Raw genomic sequence first — 19,266 nt, forward strand, 5'->3', positions numbered from 1 at the left:
GCCTCTCTCTCTCTCTGTATGACTATCATAAATAAATAATAAAAAAAAAAAAGATTTAAATATTTCATTGTTAAAAATGGTGCCACAGGGCAGCCCTGGTGGCGCAGCGGTTTAGCGCCGCCTGAAACCCAGGGTGTGATCCTGGAGACCTGGGATCAAGTCCCACGTCAGGCTCCCTGCATGGAGCCTGCTTCTCCCTCTGCCTGGGTCTCTGCCTCTCTCTCTCTCTGTGTCTCTCATGAATAAATAAATAAAATTTTTTAAAAAAATGGTGTCACAAAAGTGCAAAAAAGAAAGCATGGATGTTTATAATCTTGGAGTAAAGAAGGTGTTCAAATTAGGACAGAAAACCCAGAAGCCACAAAGAAAAAAAAAGGACAAATCAGACCACAGAAAGGTAAAAACTTCCCTGGGAAACAAGAGAGGCAAGTGGTAAGTGTAATACATACCATAGGTACAGGCTAACTTGCTAATTTAACATATAAATTGACAGAAATAAAAAGAAAAACATGCAAAGTATGTGAAAGCTTACCCAAACAAAAGAAGAAACAGAAAAGGCCAACCAAATATAGAAGATGACCAATCTGACTTTAGAAAATGGAAATCAAGATCAAGAAATATCATATTCCACCTTCAAGATCAGGAATCTTTTTTGCTTTGGTGATATGTGGTCATGAACGAGCGTTCACATGATTGGTAAGCGTACAAGACCCACCACAGTAAAAACACGCATACGCACATCTTACAAATTTACCCAATAGAAATTCTAGCAGAAAAAAAAAAAAAAAAAGAAATTCTAGCAGCAGTTTAGCAAGATTCTTGTAAGAGGAAGCCCATTACATCACCGCTTGTCACGGTGCAAAGCTGTTAGATAAGTAAATCACCAACGTGGTGCTTTCGAAACCAACAAAATACTCTCTCTTAATAGTTTGAAAGCTCTAATCATGTACATACATCAGGGCGCTTTCATTTATTATAACGTTTAAATTATGAAACAGGACCTACCTCCTAGCAAGTGCCTTACAGTTTGTCAATGTAGCAAACAGGCATGCAACCAACACCAGAACACGGCCAGCACCCCAGCCTTCCCACCCCGGCCTTGCGGACAGGAAAGCTGGGAAAGAAAACCTCACGGGAAGTGCAAAGGGGACACCCTGAGGGGTGCATACTCAACGACTACCACTCCACCACAGCAAACGCCAAAGGAACAGGGCTACTTTCCCTTACCCAGCAGGAGGAAGACTTTCTGCTGGCCTAGCAACAGCCCAGCCAACGAGAAGCCGCCACACAGCCCGCCCACCCCCTTCCCTGTAACACAGTCCCCCCACCTGAGTCCCCTGCCTTGGGTCCTCAGACTGGCCCAAGCTTCCCCACACTGCGCGGGTTCCAGACTGCAGTTCCTCTGCTGCTCCTGAAGAAACCCATTTTGCTGGTGTAACAATTATTTTATTTTAATAAAATATTTAATAAAACAATGGTGGACACCATCACAGACCCCCTGGTAACAGTAACCACCATCCGGATTCTCAGGGAACCAGCTCCCTAATCATTTACATTCATCTTTTAACACAGTTTTCAACTTTATATAACTGAATCAAAAGTTATTCTTTGATGTCTTGTTTCTTTCACTCAACATTACGTCTGCAGTGTTTACTCCGCAGGCATCTGTTTTTACCTAGCTTTAAGATATAAACGGGCTGTCTGGATCATAAGGTTGTGAGTCCTTATCCAAACTGGAAAAAAATAAAACTAGTAAGTTAGTGATTTAGAGGTATTATTGTTGACTTGTATAACGTTTTTGTATTTTATTTTTAAAATAAAATTTGTTACTATTTTCTAAATGCTGAGAAAAGTTCATAATTCCATTGCTCCGAAAACATCCTTAAACCACCATGGGCCAATCCAGCCCACCTGCTTTTGTAGGGCCTGCAAGCTAAGAATGGCTTTACATCTTTTTAATGGTTTTTAAAAATCAGAAGAACATGCCACGCTCATTTCTTGTGGCTTTATGGCCACTTTTGCACTACAATGGTAATGCTGAGTAGCCACATGGCCTGTGAAGCCAAAGAAGAACTCTGCAAACCCTGCTCTAAACCAATGAAGAGAAGCAGCCCAGGTGAAGCTACCTTTACACTAGACAGAGGAAAGCACCACCCAGCCCATTGAACAGGGAGTCTGGGAAGCAGTACCAGGGTCCCGTAGCTGCCGAAGTACTCTTCATCCTGCCACGTGTCTTCAGGGTCACACTCCTCCAGGTGCTTCCCAAGGTGGTTTGCAGGTATGTACCCACAGCAGCCGGCACGCTCGCCCCACCACCAGTCAGCAGTTGTCTGTCTCAGGATGAGAATTTTTTCTCCCCTTAAAAAACTGAGCTGGAAAAAAAAAAATACATACAAGTCAAAATTTAGAAAAACCCATAGTTGGTATTTTAATCGTGGCTTAGTGATAAATCCCCATCTTGGGGCCCAAATCACAGCTATTTCAAAAAGGACTCAATGGGTAATTATACAAACTCACAATTTCTGAAAATGACATCAAGATTTAGAGACTTTTGTGGAACATCTACATGAAAGAAAAGCACAGCTTAATAGATATTTTTTAAAAGAAAGGGTAAACATTTTTGAATGGCTTAAGACAGAACTTCTCTATAGCCTCTTCACTGTGAGCTATGTGGTAGCTGATTCATTTACTAGAGTAGAAAAAGCAACATTCAAGTCAATATATTTTTTTTAAAGATTTATTTATTTATTTGAGGAAGAGAGTACAAGCGGGGGGCAGGGCAGGGGAAGGAGAGAGAACCTCCAGTAGACTCCCCGCTGAGCCCAGAGCCCAATGTGGGACTTGATCTCACAACCCTGAGACCACAACCTGAGCCAAAATCAAGAAGCAGATGCTTTTTTTTTTGTTTTTTCATTTTTTTTAATCTTTATTTATTTATGATAGTCACAGAGAGAGAGAAAGAGGCAGAGACATAGGCAGAGGGAGAAGCAGGCTCCATGCACCCGGAGCCCAATGTGGGATTCGATCCCGGGTCTCCAGGATCGCGCCCTGGGCCAAAGGCAGGCGCCAAACCGCTGCGCCACCCAGGGATCGCAAGAAGCAGATGCTTAACCAACTGAGCCGCCCAGGCGTCCCTCAAGTCGGTATTTTTATTTTACAGCCTTTTTTTTTTTCATTAACTAGAATAGGTTCTAAACCCAGGTTTCCAAACAGAAACTGAACAGGTGCTCCTTTCCCCATTCCTTACCCTTATCTCTCGCCTAAGGCCTGGCATCAGAATTTGTTAGGCTGGGAAGAAAAGGGTTACTCTCAGGTCTCATTTGGCTCTAAACATCTGAATATTTTTTAATTGGTATGGCTTCTTCAAAATTTACATCTAATTCGTCATTTAGCACACTAAACCCATAAAACATGGACCCAGGCCTCACGGCCCCTAAATGTGAGCAAGCGCACAGGGTTACCTGCGTCTGGTCAGTGGCAGAGTAGTCTGCGATGGCCACAAACTCTTCCGGGTGCACAAGCTCCTGGAGATGCTCCTGGTCACCGCACTCCACGTGACCTTCTCCCTCCTGCTCAAAGCCAAGGAAACAATAGGGGATGACTATGGGGCTTCTCTCTCTCTCCATCTCAATAACCAAGAGGCTACAGGTTATTAGGATGGTTTCGAATGAAGACCAGCTTTAATGACCAGCTTTAATCCCATAGTTTGGATCATCTTTAATCCCATAGTTTGGATCATCTTCACTAGCAGGATCGAGGGATCTGGATCCCTCCTTGCATTTTATCTCTAGTACAAAATTATTTGCATCCAAAAAACATCAGAGAAAGAAATAAGAAAGAGGCACTTTTAGTGTCTACTTGGTGACTGACCCTGATCACCAGCAACTCATTCTGAAAGTGGGGACCGGCGCCAAGAGAAAGAACCTAATTCTGGGTGTCATGCTCTTGGGACCTCATCACACCCGAGGACAGAGCTGGGCAGGTCTCAGGAAGGTGACAGTGACCCGGCATAACCCTCCCGGCCTTACTTGGACTGCACTGCTGCTGACACATGCTGCTCAGGACCACACACTTTCTATCAGAACAGGCTTTTTTGGAAGACGTCCCCTGGACATGGTAGATACTCCAACCACAGCTTGCAGCTCAGCGAAGCATCCCTGTCCCCGTGTATACACCTTAAACAAATTCCCTAAACATACATGTAACTCGTGTTCCTTTGAAGATGTGTGAAGGCACAAACATAGGAAAGTTAAAACCATCTGTAATCTCGCCCACTGGTTAGAAATAGTAATGGTTAACAAATTAACATTCATATTTTTCCAGGTTTTAAAAAAAAGATTTATTTGAGAGAGAGAGGGAGAGCTTGAGTAGAGGGGGAGAGGGAGAGAGAATCTCAAGGAGACTCCCCACTGCTGGCGGGGGCTCAGCAGTTGGGTGTCTCCCTTTGGCCCAGGCCGTGACCCCAGAGTTCTGAGATCAAGTCCCCTGTCGGGCTCCCTGCAGGGAGCCTGCTTCTCCCTCTGCCTGTGTCTCTGCCTCTCTCTCTATGTCTCTCATGAAGAGATAAAATCTTCTAAAAAAAAAAAAAAAAGGAGACTCCCCACTGAGTGCAGAGCCCAATATGGGGCTCAATCTCACGACCCTGAGATCATGATGTGAGCTAAAATCAAGGGTCAGATGCTCAACTGACTGCACCACCCAGGTGCCCCCAGGCTCCTTTTTAGGTGTACATACAGCCTTTGTGTACAGGGTGTTTACTGGGATCATATAATTCCGCCTTGTGATATGTTTCCCACTTACTAAATTCTGAATATTTTTCCTCATTAAATTACTCCTAATGCTACATTTCTAATATCTGATAGTATTCCGTCCTATGAATTATCCAGTCTCCTAGTCGTGTACCCTTAAACTCTTTCCAGTTTATATTATTACAAATTATGTTAAGATGCGTTTTTTTGTTTTTTTGTTTTTTTTTTAAACCAGCACCTAAGCCAACCAGGCTAGCTAGCATGTGGTTTCTTTTTTTTCTTTAATTTTATTTATTTATTTATTTATGATAGTCACAGAGAGAGGGAGAGAGAGAGAGAGGCAGAGACAGAAGCAGGCTCCATGCACCGGGAGCCCGACATGGGATTCGATCCCAGGTCTCCAGGATCGCGCCCTGGGCCAAAGGCAGGCACTAAATCGCTGCGCCACCCAGGGATCCCAGATGCGCTTTTTTAAACACTAATCATTTGGTCTACCCATGACAATTTTCTTAGGATAAATTCCTGACTGGGAAACTGGCAGATTAAGATGCCATGTACTTTCATAACTTTGGATATCATCACCAAATACCCTCCAGAACGGTGGTCCCTCCGACCTACATGTGAGAAACCGAATGATTTTGCCCACACCCTGATCAACCGTGGGCATGCGACGTCACTCAAATCTCTGCCAATATGATGCGGAGACCCTGTCTGTCTTGGTCAGTTCCATTTGTCTTCAATTATTAGTGAGACCACACATGTGTTTCAAGTACTTACTGGTCATCTTTTTTGTTAGTTGCCTATTTTCCTACTACAGTAACCTGATTAGTTCCATGAAGCATCATTTCTTTTTAGCTCGCCCTCCATCCCCTGTCCCTGCTCCACCCACACTGTCACCCTCTCACCACCACCCCTAATCCTTATCTGGTGTCATACTCAACTGGCATGCACCCCGCCATGCCCTCTAGGAGCTCGGGTTGCACACACACACGTGCACACTCACACACACTCATACACATGCAGTTTTTCTTTTGACACACTATTCTGTGAAGGATGTCACAAACTCTTTTTCTATTTTGCTTTTTTTTACTCACATAATACCTTGTGAAAAACACCCCAATTCTTAGAACTGTAACTTATCATTTTCAGTGACTGTAGAATATTCCACGGTAGGAATTCTTCCTGAGTCTTCCACCATCTTTGGTTAGCATACTTGCTCTTGGTGTCCAATTTTCCACCACATGCAGCCACAACACCTACACACATTTATCCTTACGTAATGACATTTGACTTCCATGGAACAGATTATCAGGACTGAGAAATAAGCATGGTTTTCACTCATGCATTTGCCATTCTTTCCATAAAGGGTGTTGCACTTATGCTTCATCATCAAAGCAGAGAGTACCCTCTGCTTGAATATTCACCAGCAACAGGCATTACCACGGTCTTTCATTTTTGCCAGAATGATAGGTGTAGAAACACCAGGAAAAGTGGGGAAACAAGACTATTTTTTATACTCTCATGAAAGACTGCTAGTAGTATATATAAGGAGACACTAATAATTGACCGTGGGGTTCATGGCATATATAGAAGTAAAATATGTTACAACAATAGCACAAATAGCACAAAAATGGTGCCTAGTAAATGAAACTAATTTGGAGGATTCTTACATTGTGAAGTGGTCAAAACAAAAACTGGGATACATTAAAGATGAATATCACAATTTCCTGGGTAGCCACCAAAGTATTAGTAAAAGATACAGGTGAGAAGCCAACATAAGAGAGAATGTGGAATTATAAATAATATTACATTAATCCAAAAGGAGGCAAGAAAGGTGCAAAGATGAAAGAGAAAACAAATAGCAAGATGTTCAACTTGACTGTATCCATCACTACATTAAATGTTAATGGACTAAATACTCAAACTAAAGAGCAGAAATTACCTGACAGGGAAAAAGGACCTGCCTACAGGCTCTTTACAAGAGAAAAGCTTTTTTTTTTTTTTTTTTTTTTTTAAGAGAAAAGTTTTTAAAATAATGACTTAGATTCAAAATAGAGGTGTCGGGATCCCTGGGTGGCGCAGCGGTTTGGCGCCTGCCTTTGGCCCAGGGCGCGATCCTGGAGACCCGGGATCGAATCCCACATCAGGCTCCCGGTGCATGGAGCCTGCTTCTCCCTCCGCCTGTGTCTCTGCCTCTCTCTCTCTCTCTCTGTGACTATCATAAATAAATAAAAAATTAAAAAAAACAAAAAACAAAAAAACAAAATAGAGGTGTCAGGGATCCCTGGGTGGCGCAGCAGTTTGGCACCTGCCTTTGGCCCAGGGCACGATCCTGGAGACCCGGGATCAAATCCCACATTGGGCTCCCGGTGCATGGAGCCTGCTTCTCCCTCTGCCTGTGTCTCTGCCTCTCTCTCTCTCCCTGTGTGACTATCATAAATAAATAAAAATTTTAAAAAATTTTTTTTAAAAAATAGAGGTGTCTGTATACCATGCTGTACACCAAGCTGGCACAGCTATATTAATATGATACAAAATAGATGCAAGCCGGGAAATATAGGTAAAAAGAGAGACTTCATAAAAATAAAAGTCAATTAGTTGAGAAAATGAAAACTATCCTAAATGTATGTGCTAAGTAACAGATGTAAAATATGTGAAGCAAAAAGTGAACAGTCAAGGAAATTTAAAAAAATAGACAAATCTACAATCATAGTGGAAATTTTTAAAAAACATTTATCTATCTATTTTAGAGACAGAGAGCAAGTGCCTAGGTGAGTGTGGGGAGGAGCAGAGGGAGAGAATCCCAAGCAGACTCCCTGCCAAGTGCAGAGGCCAACATGGGGCTTGATCCCAGGACCCTGAGATCATGACCTGAGCCAAAAACAAGAGTCTGGATGCTTAACTGACTAAGCCACGTAGGCGCCCCCACAGTGGAAATTTTTGAAGTTCATCTCTCTCAGTAATTGACACAACAAATGGGCAAAAAGTCAAAAGGGACACAAAGATTTGAACAATACTAATAACCCATTTGACCTTAACAACCATTTACAGAAAACCACCAACTACAGAAAACATATTCTTTGCAGGTACATGTAGAACATTCACCAAAACAGCTCATCTGACTAGGCCACAAAGCAAAACTGAATAAATTTCCAAAAACTGAAATTTTACAGAGTATATTTTCTGACCAAACATTATCAAACCAAAATTAAATAACAAGATAAATAAAAATTCCTAAATGTCTGGAAATAGGTAGCATACTTCTGAAGAGCCTAGAAATTTTCTAATTCCCATTGTGACATAAAGTATTTTAACTGATCAACAATGAAAATACAATGTATTAAGTGGATGACAGACAGCAAACTGATGATCAGAGGAAGAGTTACAGGTTTAAAAATATATATTAGAGAAGAAAGGTTTAAAACAGTGATACAAACTTTCATCACAAGATGCTACAAAAAGAGAAAATTAAACCCAGAGAATAAAAGAAATAATGATAAAAGCAGAAATCAATAAAATAGAAAGCAGATGAACAAAGTTAAAGTCAACAAAGACAAAACCAGTTCTTTGAAAAGATAAAACTGATAAAACCCTAAACCTAAAGTATGAATCAAGAGGAAAGGAGAGATAAAACACAAACTGTGAGTATCAGGCATCTCTTTGGTAATGACGGACGCTATTAACAGGATGAACACAAATGTTATTGAAATACAACCATGACTGACTCACAAATAATCGAGTAAAGTAAAATAATAAGATACCACGTCTAATTCATCAGGCTGAGCGAACTTTAAGAGTCTGATGTTCTCCTGCCCTATGACCCGGCAATTGCACTACTGGGTATTTACCCCACAGCCCAGAGGCGGTGAGCTGCAGGGGCACCTGCACCCCCGCGTTCCCAGCGGCCGTGTCCACGGGGGCCGCACTGTGGGAGGAGCCTCGATGTCCACGGACAGATGCTGGAGGAAAGAGACACAGTCCCTGCGCACCCCAGGTGTCACTCGGCCATTTACAACAACGTGGATGGAACTGCAGGGCGTGATGCTGAGTGAGATAAGTCAGCCAGGGAGAGACAGTTATCACACAATCTCACTCATACGTGGAATAGAGGAAACAGCACAGAGGGGCATGGAGAAGGGAGGGGAAACAAAACAAGACGAAATCTGAGAGGGAGACGAACCCTGAGAGACTCTTATCACAGGAGACAAACTGAGGGTCGCTGGAGGAGAAGGGGTGGGGGACGGGGTCACTGGGGACAGGCACTGGGGAGGGCACGGGATGTCACGAGCACTGGGTGTTACATACAACTGATGAGTCACTGACCTCTGCCTCTGACACTCATAATACACTATGGTAATTAATTGAATTTAAACAAAGATTTTTTTTTAAAGATTTTATTTATTTATTTATTTATTTTTTTATTTATGATAGTCACAGAGAGAGAGAGAGAGAGAGAGAGAGAGGCAGAGACACAGGCAGAGGGAGAAGGCAGGCTCCATGCACCGGGAACCTGATGTGGGATTCGATCCGGGGTCTCCAGGATCGCGCCCTGGGCCAAAGGCCGGCGCCAAACCGCTGCGCCACCCAGGGATCCCGAATTTAAACAAAGATTAAGAAAAAAAGGAATCTGGTGCTCTCACGTGTTAGCAAGTACTATATAAGCTACTGGCAGACCCGTAAACTGGAGAACAATTGATCGTTATCTAAATACACGGTCCCTTCCACCCTGCGATGCCATTACCTGGTGTGTGCCCTAGCCCATGTGCTCAAGGAGACGTGTAGAAGGGTACGGACTCCAGCACTGTTGAAAAACTGGAAATGACATTAAGTGTCCGAGAGAAATAAATAAAACGTGCCATACACACCTACTACACAACCGCAAGACTGCAACAGCCCCCCACACAAATGTGACGTTCGTCTGAGGAGCACGCTACAGAAGCATCCTATAGGACTGAACTAGCTCAACACACACTCAAGGGCAAACCCCTGGAAGTAGTATTAGTAGAAAAGACAGGTTGCAGATAACACAGAATATGATGCCACTTAGACAAGGAAAGAAGAGGACAGGAAGAAGAATGGGGCTGAAGTTAGGGAAAACATCACCTATGGTTTCCTCCAGAATACGTACATATACGCACACACATACATCCTAAGGCATACGACAAAATGTCACAAATTTTCACTTCTCTGTGATATGTACTTGATGTTTACAATATATTCTGTCAATGTTGAAATATTTTTTAAATTTCTGAAGGGAAGAATAGGGCATCCATGGAATTTAAAAGTTTTATGATTAATTTTAAGAAAAAGATTAATGAAATGACCCAACTATGTATCAAATTCCTATGAATAAAAACCAAAATCAAACAAACACTGGAAGGAAAAAGATGTTAAGGAGGAAAAAGATGTTAAAATTTACATCACAGATATGAAAATGTTTGATTTTCTTAAAAACAATATTTGTTAAGACTATGCATCTGGCTTTTAATTTTATATAATCCAAATTCCTTGAAATTTAGTATATTTTTTTTTTTTTTTTTTTTTTTTTTTACTGATAACCTGAAGGAAACTAGATGTGTGTCTCAGGCAGAAAAAAAGTACAAATAAATAAATCATTTCTAATGTGTCTAGGCTGCTTTTAAGCTACTATGCCTGGGACTTCGTTAAGCAACTTCAACAGCGTGCTTGCCTGAGCAGCACAGGTACCAAAGGCAGAGTGGTGGCAGGCATTCCCAGCCCGGTGCGCCAAGTCACGGAGCTCTCACAAACGCTGCATTTCCTCCATCTAACGTCCTCGGGCTGGTGGCTGAGCCGTGCCCTCTGCAACGTCCGTGGTCTACTAAAATTACCTGTGGTTCATCTCGGGGGCAGTCATCTGGTGTTGCCATGGTTCTCTTAGGATCTGCCGCATAGCTGCCACTTTCAATACTTCATTTTCCCGTCCATTTCTACTTTTAAAGAGAGAGAGAATGAGAAAATACTTTGTTATATTCACTTTACTTCTAAAATCCATAATAAAGATCCTACATCAAATGGAACTAAAACCAGTGTTTAAAGAATGAAATAGAAATAAAATTTAAAAATATAATTCTTTACAGAAACAATGGAAAGTGTTTAAAATTTATGAACTGATCGTGTGTGTTTTCTTCATTAGTCTACAAAAGTGTTGGTCTTATTTGCTGAATGAACACCCTGAGTTTCTGTTAGATTACTGGATTGATTTAAAACAACAAACCAATATCACATCTCTTCTTGGAACCCAGGTAGCTTTCTTTCCAATTAAAATCCCTACTGTGGGGCAGCCTGGTGGCTCGGCGGTGGAGCGCCACCTTCAGCCCAGGGCCGGATCCTGGAGTCCTGGGATCAAGTCCCACGTCGGGCTCCCTGCGTGGAGCCTGCTTCTGCCTCTGCCTGTGTCTCTGCTTCTCTCTCTCTGTGTCTCTCATGAACAGATAAATAAAATCTTTAAAAAAAAAAAAAAAAAGGAAACCTCATTTGAAATGGAGTCAGGAGGCCAGCAGGGGGCGCGCTGACACCCTCCAATCCTTCCAGATCCAACAGGAGAAAAGCTCATTTTACTACAAGGCAGGAGGACCATCTCCTACCCAGGCAACAGTCCAGCCAAGGGTCACAGTGTCACAGTCCAGCCAGGGAGACCGTCACAGTGTCACAGCCTAGCCAGGGAGACTGTCACAGCCCAGCTAGGGAGACCATCACAGTGTCACAGTCCAGCCAGGGAGACTGTCACGGTGTGACAGTCCATTGGAGAGTCATGGCAGGCGTTTACAGCCCAATGTGGAATGTCACGGAGCTCTTACAAACACTGCATTTCCTCCATCTAAGCGTCCTGGGGCTGGTGGCTGAGCCGTGCTCTCTGCAATGTCCGTGGTCTTTACATACAGGTCACAGTCCAGCCAGGGAGACTGTCACGGTGTCACAGTCCAGCCAGGGAGACTGTCACCACCCCACACTCACTTTCCTCCAGTGGATTTTCCTTCCAAGCGGCTCCTTCCACCTTTCTCCTTTTTCTCTGTAAAGTAACTTTCCTCTCCCTACATTAGCCAGACTTGCCTTCAATTTTGTGTATCTGACATGGCAATTCCTGTCATTTCTGGAAAAACCCATTTTGTTGGTAAAATAACTGGCTGCTTTGTTCTCCAGGTCAAGACCATCTGGGGCTTCCGAGTGTTTCCAGTAATGGGCACCGAAGTGCACACCTTGCAGAGGCTTCTCCCCTCTCGTTCTCAGTTCTCATTTTTTCCCCAACGACAGTGCAATCCATACTGTGATACTGTGCTCCAAGATGAACGTGTTTTTATCACACAAGCAATTCTGTTTGAAATGCGTGGCTCACTTATGGAGCCTTAATACTCACTTCTGGGACAGCTGTAACTACAACATAGAAGTTAAGAGAAGGCGGGAGTCGGGCTGGGGAGCTGCGCGCACACCCAGCGGGCGGAGGCCGAGCCGCAGGGGAGGAAGGTTTTCCTCCTGCCCGGCAACAGCCCGGCCAATGAGCAGCCACCACGCGCGGCCCCTGCCAGTCTTTTAAATATTTTTTTTCTTTATTTATTTATGATAGTCACAGAGAGAGAGAGAGAGAGAGGCAGAGACACAGGCAGAGGGAGAAGCAGGCTCCATGCACTGGGAGCCCGACGTGGGACTTGATCCCGGGTCTCCAGGATCGCGCCCTGGGCCAAAGGCAGGCGCCAAACCGCTGCGCCACCCGGGGATCCCCCTGCCAGTCTTAAATAGGCCCCGTTCTGCGGGCAAAACACCCAGCGGGGGTTATCAAGGTCGGCCGCAAACGCTAAGACGTGCACAGAGCATCCTCCTTGGCACGCGCGGGGGCTGGGGCGGGAGGGGGGGCGGGGAGGGGGGCGGGAGGGGTGGGCGGAGCCTGAGCCGGGCTTGGGGGGCCAATGGGAGGAGGGAGCCTGGGCCGGGCTGGAGGCCTGGGGGTGCGTGGACCGAGGGGGGTTGGGGGACCCGGGCCAGGCCTGGAGCACCCCAGGAGGGGGAGGGGAGGGGGTGGGGAGGGTGGCGGGGAGGAGGGAGCCTGGGCCGGGCTGGGGCCGTGCGGGGGGTGGACGGAGGTAGTAGGTAGGAGCCCGGGGCAGGCCGGGGGGGGGGGGGGGGGGGCAATGGGAGGAGGGAGGCCGGGCCGGAGGGGTGGGCGGCCGAGGGCGGACGGAGCCGGGCCGGGCTGGGGGCGCGAGCAGGGCGGGCCAGGCCAGCCAGGTCAGCCGACCGCGGGGGGCGCGGGGGAGGATCACCGGGACACCCGGGACTAGCGGCGGGGCGGGAAGCCCGGGGGGCAGGGGCGCGGCGGGGCGGGCGCGCCGGGCCGGAGGGAGGGGGCGCGGCTCGGAGAGGGCGTGGCCAGGGAGAGGCGCGGCGCTGCGGGGCGGGGGGCGTGGCCGGGAGGGGCGGGGCGTGGCCGGGAGGGGCGGGGGCGTGGCCGGGAGGGGCGTGGCCCGGCGGTCCCCGAGCCCGCGCTCAGCCGCCGGAGCGCCCGGCTCGCAGCCGGGAGGCTGAGGGTCTTCCCGGGGCCGCGGCCCGGGTCGCCCGTCAGCGCACACGCCCAGGAAGCGCTCGCTCGGCACGTCCCGCCCCAGCGCGGTGCAGCCGCCGAGCGGCCCGCGGGAAACCTACCTCAGCCGCCTTCTCGCCGAGTTCTGCGTCCACCCCGCGGGTGCGGACGGGCGGACAGCGCCGACCAGCAGCCCGAGCCGCCGCCCTCGGCCCGCGCAGGCGCAGTACGGGCCGGCCGGCCGCAGACGCAGCCCCTCCCTGGGCCCCGCGCCCCGCGCCTGCGCAGTCGTACTGGCTCCTTGGTCGGGAGAACGGAACCACCGCCTTCGGCCGCACGCAGGCGCAGTCACTCAGGCCCGTCTCGGCAAAGGCCCAGGCGTGGGGACCAGCGCCCCGCGCAGGCGCACTCCACGGGCCCGCCTTCTTGCGCGCCGACGCTGCGGTTCGGGCGGGGCCGGGGGGGGAGGAGGCGGCGGGGGCGGGGCCGGGCAGAGGGGCGGGGCCTAATGGGCAGAGGGGCGGGGCCTAGGGGGTCAGAAGCGGTGGATGGGCAGAGGGGCGGGGCCTAAGCGGCAGGGGGCGGGGTCGAAGGGACAGGTGGGCGGGGTCGAAGGGACAGGTGGGCGGGGGCCGGGAACATGTGGGCGGGGCCTGGGTGGGGGCGGGGCCAGCGGGCGCGGGCCCACCCTAGCGTGAGGATCGTGGGTGACATTGTGGGTGGCTCCAGGGTTCTGGAGCAGGACCTACTTCTGCTTTTCGGTAATAATTCAATTTTCCCATCTCTGCTGTGCAGTGAGAACTACTTGGTCATCTGTTCCCTTGACAACTGGAGGCCGCAGTGACGTCATTTCGCCCAGAGGAGGCTGAGGTTGAGATGGGGTGACGTCAGCGCCGCCCCCGCGGGCCGCCCGGGGCTGCAGGTGGGGGCGCTGCGGTCCCGGGAGAGCAGGTCGGGGTCACAGTGCAGACCAGCAGGGCACCAGGGGACAGTGCGGGTCGGGCTTTTTTTTTTTTTAATAATAAATTTATTTTTTATTGGTGTTCAATTTGCCAACATACAGAATAACACCCAGTGCTCATCTCGTCAAGCTGCAAAGGGGGCGCCTGGGGGCTCGGGTGGCTCAGCCTCTGCCTTGGGCCCAGGTTGTGACCCTCGGGCCCTGGGATGAGCCCCCCACGTCGGCTCCTAGCCCCATCTTCCGCTCTCTCTGTCTCAAATAAATAAAATCTTTAAAAAAAAAAAAAAGCAAATGTTTCCACTTTCACTACTTGTACTCAACAAGATCGACATGGGAAAATAAGTGGATTTCTTTAGAAGCGCCTGTTGGCTCAGCCTGTTGAACATCTGACTCTCCGTGTCAGCTCAGGTCGTGATCTCAGGGTCACCGGATCAAGCCCTGTGTCCGGCTCTGTGCTCAGTGTGGAGTCTGCTTCAGATTCTCTCTCTCTGTCTCCCTCCTCACTGTCTCTCTCTCAAATAAGTAAGATTATAAAAATAAGTGTATTGTTTTTTGGCTAGGAGCAAAACATTAAAAATGAACTTGTTAAAGAACCCGTGTAGGGTGACTGGTCGGCTCGGTCAGCTGGGTGTTGATTTCAGCTCAGGTCATGATGTCAGGGTTGTAGGATCCAGCCCCACATGAGGCTCTGCACTCAAGGTGGAGTCTGCTTGTCCCTCGCCCACTGCCTCCCCCTTCCTGCTTGCTCTCCCTATCTCTAAAATAAAATATTTAGGGATCCCTGGGTGGCCCAGCGGTTTAGCGCCTGCCTTTGGCCCAGGGCGCGATCCTGGAGACCCGGGATCGAATCCCACGTCGGGCTCCCAGTGCATGGAGCCTGCTTCTCCCTCTGCCTATGTCTCTGCCTCTCTCTCTCTCTCTCTCTCTGTGACTATCATAAATAAATAAAAGTTAACAAAAAAAATAAAATAAAATAAAAAATAAAATAAAATAAAATAAAATATTTAAAATATATAGACACATATATATAGTTAAAACCCACGTATAGTGTTGTAATTACCTTTTTATAATGTAATTTTTATAATGTAAGCTTTTGATTCAGACATCCATATCTAGGAAACACATTGCAAGCTACACACCAGATGAGAAGCCATGAGGCCACCCACACATGAATTTCTTTTTAAAAAAGCACCAGTTGACCTGACCTTTTGATCACTTCATTTCCTTTCCTGCAATTAATTCCTACTTTCATGCTTCAAATTCACCAGTAAAGATTGAACCCTCGAAACCCTAGGCCACAAGCCTTGACCCCAATAAAGGCAGACCCACAGGCCCACACTCTGTCCTCTCCTCCCTGCCCCCGCCCCATGGCCTCACTGTGCAGCCCTGGGCACGTGCCCTACAAGAATTGTGGGTAATAAACATTGTTAATCCTTGGAGAAATGAAAATTAAAACCCCAGTGCGAAACTTTTAAACAGAACAGCTAAAATTAAAAACACACCCAAATGTTGGCATGAACGTGGCAACCAGAATTACCATACATTGCTGAGGAAGTATAAGATAGTACAGCCACTATGGAAAAATGTTTGGCCCCTTCTTTTTTTTTTTTTTAAAGATTTTATTTATTTATTCATGAGACACAGAGAGAGAGAGAGAGAGAGAGAGAGACAGGCAGAGGGAGAAGCAGGCTCCATGCCGGGAGCCTGACGTGGGACTCGATCCCAGGACCCCGGAGTCATGGCCTGGGCCCAAGGCAGCACTAAACCATTGAGCCACCCGGATGCCCTGTTGGGCCCCTTCTTAAAAAGGTTAGCAGACCATAGAACTGTGCTCTGGCTGCCGGGACGAGACAGTGCGACTAGTTGGCCTCAACAGCAGACGTTTCCCTGTGAGCGCTCCAGAAACAGCTAACCAGGATCAAGGTGCCGGCGACGTCAGGTTCTGGGGAGAGCTCTCCGCCCGGCCTGTGGATGGCTGCGTTCTCCGCGTCCTCCCGGGACGGAGTCTAGCCTCCCTTCCTCTTCTCATAAAGTTCGCCAGTTCTATAGGGTTGGGGCCCCACGCTTACGAGCTCATCAGCCTTAATTACAGCCCACGTAGGCCGGGCTCCGAATAGTCCCACTGGGGTTGGAGCTCCGACTGACGAGTGTTGACGGCTTACACACAGGCACCCTGCGGTCCAGGAGGAGAGCTTTGTCCAAGAGAAATGAAAACATACATCCAAAAAATGCCTCATCCAAGAATGTTCGTAGCAACTTTATTTACAACAGCAAAAACGTGGCAAGTGCGAGTCAACAGGAGGAGGGATATACAGATGGCAGCGCACGCACAGAGTGGACCCTTCTCGGGAAATTCATGTCGGCACGAACAGCACCGGCTTGGAGTAAAGGGGACTGAGATAGCTCAAAATGAAGTAAGAGCTGTCTGGGGACCCCGTTCTTGTGGGCAACTGTCGTGCTGAGGCCACTGAGCAGCAAACATGGGCCGCTCCTTCTGGGGCAGAGACCAGCGGGCTGGGGGCCCCTCCCAGGGGGACACTGGGTGTCCTCCCAGGAGGATGCTGCATCTGTGAGCCCCTTGCAAGGAGCAGAACCAGGCTCCAATCAAAGCGGATGCACTGCCCTGGACAGGGAATGGGACCACCACCCCGCGGGCTCCAGGCCGCGGCGAGCCAGCAATGCATCCGTGCTTCGTAGTCCACACCTGCCGGGTGGAGCGTCCGCTGGGTCACCCCCGTCTCCCCAGCACATGCTAGGTGTGTGCACGGGAGGCACAGGTGACTTGTCCCGCTGCACAGACCTCTGCGACAAGAGCCGAACCTGCAGATCGTGAGATCCTGGGCTTCGGGCTTGAATGAGACACGGTGAGCGATGCCTCGTGTTTGAGGAGTCGAAGTATTTTGTGGGAGATTCCCCCAATGGCCATTATGCTCTCCAGCTTCTTCCAGAAGGGCTGGGCCTCTGAACCGTGGCCTGGCCTGGTGACGGACCTGCGGAGGTAGCAAGAGTGATCTTGTTTCGTTTCCAAGTTCAGGGGTCGAGAGGTCGTTCAGCCTCCATGCTCACCCTCTCGACCGCGTCCCACGCGCACACAACCAGCCTCCTCCGTCCTCCGTCAGCAGAACCACCTAGATGGCCGATCACGACTACGGCTGAGTGAGGCCAGGTGAGGCCAGGTGAGGCCAGTGTTAGGACCGTCCAGCTGGGGCCCTGGGCGGCCGGTCGCTTGAGCACCTGACTCGTGATCTCAGCTCGGGTCATGATGTTGAGCCCCATGTCAGGCTCCGTGCTGGGTGTGCAGCCTGCTTAGGATTCTCTCTCTCCGTCTCCCTCTGCTCCACCCTCCCCTTCTCTGCCTCTCTCTCTAAGGAAAGAAAACAGAATTGCCCCAATGAACAAATTCCAAACAGCCAATGCGCAGATTCATGAGCTAAATAAACGATTGTCGTTCTAGAACACTAAATGCTGGGACACCTCGGTGTGCAGCAAACATAATTGACGCTTCAGGGGATGCAATGAAAACCACGGGGAGGGACGCCCGAGTGGAGCGTCTGCCTTGGGCTCAGGGCGTGACCCCAGGGTCCGGGAGGAGCCCCGCATCGGGCTCCCTGCAGGGAGCCGGCCTCTCCCTCTGCTTGTGTCTCTGCCTCTCTCTGTGTCTCATGAATAAATTAATTAAATCTTAAAAAAAAAAAAAGCCACGAGGAGACGTCCACACACACTCGTCAGAATGGGTGAGCTCTCAAGGACCAAACATGCTTGGTGCTGGTGAGTACGTTGGGCGTCAGTTCTCCTCTCTCGCTGGGGGCGTGCAAACTGGTGTAACTGGGGGCGTGCAAAGCTGTGCGGAAGCTCCGAGTAGACTAAGCAGGTGCCTATCCCGTAGTTCAGTGACCGTCTCACAGGCGTGGACCGTCTCCGAAAAATGCGTCTCTCCATCGAGGGCCGAGTACGAGGAGGGCGCCTAGCGAAGGGCAGGGGCAGAAGGGGCTTCTGGGATGCTGGAATGTTCCGTATCCCTAAAGGACAACATCGGTGTGCTACACGCAACTCGCACAATGTGGAGTGTCGCTCAACTGAACGGAACCTCCACGACGCCCTCGGTGAGGCGTGTGCCCTCCACCGCGTGTGGACGCCCCGGCTGCGGGCTGTGCAGCCGCCCAAGTGGCTGGGAGTTGACACCCTCCCCAGCGAGACACAGGCCCGGGGCCCCCGTGCTCGGAGCCGGAGCGGGTGGGCTCGCGCGCTTGCCCGGAGCCCGGGGAGCAGTCATGAGGGGGCGGCGTGGCCCAGGGGGGGCGGCCCGACTAGCCCCGCGGAGCCCGGCTCAGGTCGTGTCTCAGCAGCCGCACAGGCCACCGAGGAGGCGCAGTGAGCCCGCCTGTCACCCCGCCTAGGGGTGTTCCTACTGCCAACCAGGCCCCACACCCCGCACCCACGGCAGAGCGCTCCAGCCGAGCGGGGCGAGCACCTGCCACAGGCACTGCCGTGGCTGCTGTGGCATGGGCTCGGGTGGGGTTCAGGGTCAGGGTGGGGGGCGGGGAGGGGTCAGGGCTCAGGGTGGGGTCGGGGCTTGGGGCTTGGGGCTCGTGGGTCAGGGTCTGGATTGTGGTTGGGCTCAGGGTCAGGGCCGGAGTCAGGGCTCTGGGGTTGGGGCTCAGGGTCGGGGTGGGGGTTGGGGCTCAGGGTCAAGGCCGGGGACAGAGCTCGGGGCTTCGGGCTCGGGCTTCGGGCTCAGGGGCCGGGTCGGGGTCGGGGTCAAGGCTCATGATCGGGCTCGGGCTCGGCCGGGGGGAGCTGCGGGGCGGCCGCGGAGCCCACAGCGTGAGGGCGGGCAGGGCTCCGAGGGGCCACCGCAGGTCCCAGCGAGGAGCCGAGGGCAGCTTGCCAGGCACAGCGAGTCGGGAGCAGGGGCGTGGGCGGCCTCGGGGGCAGCCCAGGGGACAGGGGTCCCACCTGATGTCCGGGCCGTGGCCTCTCCCGGCAGGAGACTCGGCAAGAGGAGCCTCAGGGTGAAGGCAGGT

At 49.8% G+C, this 19,266-nt stretch overlaps 1 protein-coding gene across 1 annotated transcript in view; it reads right to left on the reverse strand.

The window, feature by feature from the left end:
* The window catches only part of PRMT2 (protein arginine methyltransferase 2), a 28,449-nt gene extending 14,907 nt beyond the window's left edge, over positions 1–13,542 (reverse strand). The window contains exons 1-4 of the mRNA XM_041734672.1: positions 13,404–13,542; positions 10,598–10,696; positions 3,462–3,569; positions 2,190–2,372 (exon numbers count right to left, since the gene is read on the reverse strand). Coding sequence (XP_041590606.1) covers positions 2,190–2,372; positions 3,462–3,569; positions 10,598–10,636 — 330 coding nt within the window. The 5' untranslated portion in view covers positions 10,637–10,696; positions 13,404–13,542. The remainder of the gene's footprint in view (positions 1–2,189; positions 2,373–3,461; positions 3,570–10,597; positions 10,697–13,403) is intronic.
* Positions 13,543–19,266: the final 5,724 nt, after the last annotated feature.

Source organism: Vulpes lagopus, chromosome 20, assembly GCF_018345385.1.
Source record: "Vulpes lagopus strain Blue_001 chromosome 20, ASM1834538v1, whole genome shotgun sequence".
In the NCBI taxonomy this organism is placed as follows: Eukaryota; Metazoa; Chordata; class Mammalia; order Carnivora; family Canidae; genus Vulpes; species Vulpes lagopus.